The following is a 5,259-nucleotide window of genomic DNA, read 5'->3' as shown; positions in this document are numbered from 1 at the left end:
GTATATTTTATGCTCTTACATTTATATCTTTAATCCATTTTGAGTTTATTTTTATGTATGGTGTTAGAAAGTGTTCTAGTTTCATTCTTTTACAAGCAGTTGACCAGTTTTCCCAGCACCACTTGTTAAAGAGATTGTCTTTTCTCCATTGTATATTCTTGCCTCCTTTGTCAAAGATAAGGTGTCCATAGGTGCATGGATTTACCTCTGGGCTTTCTATTTTGTTCCATTGATCTATGTTTCTGTCTTTATGCCAGTACCATACTGTCTTGATGACTGTGGCTTTCTAGTATAGCCTGACATCAATAAATATATACAATTTAAACTGTCAATTATATCTCAACTAAGTTAGAGGGGGGAAAATGAAAGAATAACCAACATAGAGTAACAAAGTTTGAAAATTTCTTTGTTCCTTCTCCTCTTTACCTCTGTTAGGCTCTGATACTATTCTCTGAGAGAGCTTCACTCATCCATTATTCTCTGTGGGTCTGGTGTCCATCTCATAGCAGTTGTATCCTTTTATTTATCTGTACTGACCACATCTGGAATGGGTAGTGTGGAAGGTGGGGAAAGGAGTCCTGGAAAGTTATTTTTATTCTTGAAAAGTCAAAGTCATTTTAGTTTTGGTACATAGTATATTTAGCTATCAATTCCCTCAAAAACATATTAGACACCCAATAGGTTTCACTCCTTCAATCATTTCTATGTTTTAGGGACCACACTTAGGTCCTTTCCTAGAAGTAATTTTGTGGCTTGATTTATTTTGCATTCTTTCCTTCTGAACATAATAGAGCTACCACGAGGCTCCCTGCACACAGATGGAAAGACTACAACTTATTTATCTTTTCTCTCTTGTTACAGTCAACTGAAAGTGGATCTAAAGTTCACAACCACTTCTAATCTCATCTCTTCTTTGGAGCTTACAAGTGGTGCATTTTTCTAATTCAACAAAGTTTTGAATTTCTGTGCTATGTTTTTTTTTCTTTTCATTTCTGACCTGCAAGCTAAACAATTATTTTCTGAACATAAGTTCACTGAAATACCCTGGTGAACACAACAAGCTAACAACATTCAGTTTGCCTCCCAAGTTACCTATATAGCAAAGATTCTTCCATTGACTCTCATGTGTCACCACATTTATATTTTTGAGTGTCAGTTTTCTTGCCAACCTATTCCAGACTCTTAAGCCATGGCCACATATTTAAGATTTGTTACAATAACACCTTACCTCTAGGAACTAATTTCTGTGTCAGGTCAAATAACACTAGCTACAGAAGAGACAACTCCCAGATATTGGTGCTTCCCCCACCACACACACACAAGTCATAGTCTGATGAGGGTTGAGCAGTCACGGACTCTTTCTCCATCTTCAGTTCTATTATCATAGAATCCTTTAATTCTAGCTTTATGAGTGAAGAATGTAGATAAAGAAACGTCCTTTTAATCTTAAGTATATTTAGGCATAGTATGATTTAACACAAAGCCTTTATCACTTTTAAAAATAGTATCCTATTCATCAGTGTGTGTGTGAGTGTGTGGTCTGACTTAACTATTCTCTAAGTGGAAGCTTAGAGCCACAAAAAAGATACGCTTAAAGAAAATAACCCTCATTTCCCAGCTTACTTGATACTAGGCTAAGCACTTAGAAAAGAAAGGTACAGAGAAACAGTAATTTTACAAATCTAAACATTGAAAAACCAGTGTATTCTTCAATAAAAAAGTAATCTCAGAGGTGAAAAAGTATAGACAGACCATGGATTAGTTGTTGGAGAAAGAAGAGCAGGTGGTACACATGGAGAGGAGACAGCACTTTGTCTGGTAAAGATCTTTTTTTTTTAATTTCTCTTTCTTCTCTACTACTTATGTTTTTAAAACCACTATAATCTTATGCAAAAATATTCCAGTAATTAGCCCAAATTCTATATTTGCAATATCACATTAAAAATAAAGTTAATGAAGAAGAAAAAGAACAACAAATTAGGAAAGAGTAACAGAGTTTGAGAATTTCTTTCTGTTTGCTATACTAATTATGTTTGAGCCACTGTCCTGCTGGAACAGGTATGGTGTGATGCTGATGATAGTAGTGATGCTGGTAATGACTAAGACAATGATGATTTACTGCCTCGCTAAGTGCTAACTCTGCGTCTAGCAATGTGCCAACTAAACTAAACACATTCATTTAATTTGTATGCCCCAGATGAGTGAGCAATATATCTAAGATTTTCCCCACTTTTTAGTAAAGAAGCAAAAATCTTGAGGAGTTTAAAATTTCTCAAATCAATCTTCAATTAAGTAATATGGATTAGAAATTATGTAAATATAACCTATTATGTCACTCAAAATTCAGGCAACAATGATTGTGAGATCCTGAACCTTGATATCAAAGAAGAATACAAATAAACCACAACAATTATATAGTATTGTTAAAATCAACTTTTAAAATAAAGAAAGCATTTTTAACATCACACAAAGGAATTCTACTTTATTCAGGAGGTAGAGGATAAGTAACAATTTCCCAGCCTGTAGAAACCCTTGCCCAGATGACAGACACAGAAGACAGTGAGAGAATCCTCTGATGGGACCCAGGAGAAGAGCTGCTGTTCTTCCTTCTGAAGCTTTGTGATGCTTTCTTGGGCACTTCCAAGAGCAAAGCAGTATAGCAACCTCAGAAAGGAAACCTCTAGCTGTCTGAAATCGCCACAGGCATATTGCTGGCTGAAGGATGGAGAAGCTCCTTCTGTATCCATGATGGGATTTGAAGAGAAGGCAAAGGTAGAGCTGTGGAGCTAGGTGAGTCAACTGTCCTTATCCTTTCCTGATCCAGATAAAAGCTGATATTGTTACTTGCACTTGGGTGGGCACTTCTCTTGGCATTGTTGGGGAGGTGGCACAGGAGGGCATTTCTGCTGGCACTGAGGAGGTGGGCATGGCTCAGGGCACTTTGGAGGTGGGCATGGCTCAGGGCACTTTGGAGGTGGGCAAGGCTCAGGGCATTTCGGTGGGCACACTACTGGAGGTGGCTGGCAGGGCTGCTTGCACTGCTGCTGCTGCTGAGACATCTTTCTGGAATCTTAGAATCTGAAAGAAATTACATGACAGTGTTCACAAGAAGGAATTCCTAAAGAAGGACATGGCAAAAATTATGTAATACCATCAGCTAGGAGCCAATCTCTAAGAATGTGCTTTAATTTCTTTAATCCCGTTTAATGAATTTCTGGCTTCTCTTGCTCTCTTAGGAAATTGTTTCATCAGCCTAGAGAAAACCTTCTCTTTGCTCATACAAATTTTCTAAAGAAAATATGTTTGTTTGAAAGAAAACAGCAGTAGTTGTTTTGTTTTTTTTTTTTAATTAAAACATCTTCAAAAAAAGTTCATCACAAGTTCTAAAATCTGGGGCAAGCTCATAAGCAATTCCTATCTTCATGATCTCTCATGAGGTCCCAGCAGTATGACTTGTGTACAGAGCAAAGGGCCACCAGGAAGGATACAAGGGCCTCATACTTTCTAGGATAAATGCCTCTGAAATCACCACCACAGAAGGACACCAAAATGATATCAAAAAAGGAAAAAATACTTTCTTCTTTACCTCTTAATGTCAAAGATTTCCTATTAACTTCTTTTTCAATAGGGAAATTCAAAGTCTCTACCAGAAACCTAATAAATATAGCATACAAATTCCAAGTTCCCATCCACTAAGGAGCATTAAACACTTGATCATAACTTTGGACCCACCAAATTTGCTGCCTCCAGAATAAATTCAATATTCGGGAGCCCAAGAACAAAGTAGAACTGAAGAATCAGACTCACCAGGTTCTCCAAAGTCTATCAGGACTTGAGTAGCAGGAGGATGGCAGTGATGCAGCAGAGGGCCTTTTTATTGGGGCTTGCTGCCCCACCCAGGGGGAAGTTGAGCTGCCAAAATGGGCCTGGTTCAGTCCTTTCCCAACCAAAATGCAAATCCATCCATAACTGGCTTGACAGGGACTCCGAAAAGAGGATATGCCCTCCTCCAGTATCTCCTCACTGGATTATGTTCTTATGACTCACAGTCTCTGCTTAGCTCTTAATTTCAGGAATTTATGACAGAAGGATTTGCAGGGATTGTCGGGGGTTGTTTTCTAACTTGTCATCAAGGGATCCTTTTCTTGATCAGAGGATATGCTCTTCTCTCTCTTTCACCTTCCTTGAATTATAAAACTGTTTGTTTTGTCCACTTGAACTGGTTGCCATTCTATCTACATATTGGGTTGCAAAGGGCCTGGTTACCTGGGACACTTTTCTCTCTACCTCAGACTCTTCTTATGATGCATTTCCCTTTGATCCCTGGCCTGCTAATCTAAAGTCTTCTTGCTTCTAAAATAAACTGAGGGCAGGTTGCAGGTCATCTCACCAGCCTTCCCATCATGATAGATAGACACCTTCAGTAAAGTGGTAACCCTCTAGGGTCCTCCTTTCACTGCTTTGCTACATGGAATATAGGACATCAAGATTCTTGTGACCTTTATAAATCTGTCTCACCTTGAATCACAGGAAATTCACTACAAGTGTAGCATCACCTACTGTAATTCAGATATTGTGGCAGCTCAGACCTAGACCTATGATAGAAAGCAAGCTTTTTGCTCATAACTCCCCAACATGACCCATCACCTGCTCCTACATAACTTCTCCAACTGATCTCTTTTTATTTCTTCAACTTTTGAGAAATTTCCAAGGATTGTTCAAATTTTCCTGCCTCTTTGAAATTATTGAAAAACCCAATCTAAAATGCAATGCTATTCAAATGGCTACTTTTTAATATATTTACTATTTATTAATTATTGAAACACATGTTTCTCCATCAAATCTAGTGGTAGATTTGAGAAAAAATTTTGAAATCACTTTATTAATAATTCAGTGATTGAAGTTCATTGTCATTCATATAAAATTTTTAGTTATTAATAATAATTTTATGATAATTTTAACCTTTACATTTTCCATATTGGTCACAGTGGAATATATGTGAAATAAACTTATTTTCACTCTTTCTTTTTTTACCTGTTTATTTTTTAATTTTTTCTATTTTTTTCAATTTTTATTTTATACTAGAGTATAACCAATTAACAAGTGTGGTGACAGTTTCAGGTGGACAGCAAAGAGACCCAGCCATATATATACATGTATCCATTCTCCCCCAAACTCACCCTTCCAGGCTGCCACATAACATTGATCTGCTCTACTTTTTTTTGTACAATTTGCCAGTTTGCTGGGAAGAAAGTTTGA

At 37.2% G+C, this 5,259-nt stretch overlaps 1 protein-coding gene across 1 annotated transcript; it reads right to left on the bottom strand.

The window, feature by feature from the left end:
• Positions 1-2,840: 2,840 nt before the first annotated feature.
• Positions 2,841-3,059, bottom strand: SPRR2E (small proline rich protein 2E). Its single transcript, XM_055587073.1, has one exon. It carries the CDS (start codon positions 3,057-3,059, stop codon positions 2,841-2,843), a length of 219 nt encoding a protein of 72 aa, XP_055443048.1.
• Positions 3,060-5,259: the final 2,200 nt, after the last annotated feature.

Source organism: Bubalus kerabau, chromosome 6 (genome assembly GCF_029407905.1).
Source record: "Bubalus kerabau isolate K-KA32 ecotype Philippines breed swamp buffalo chromosome 6, PCC_UOA_SB_1v2, whole genome shotgun sequence".
Classification (NCBI taxonomy): Eukaryota; Metazoa; Chordata; class Mammalia; order Artiodactyla; family Bovidae; genus Bubalus; species Bubalus kerabau.
This window is presented reverse-complemented; position numbering and strand designations above follow the sequence as displayed.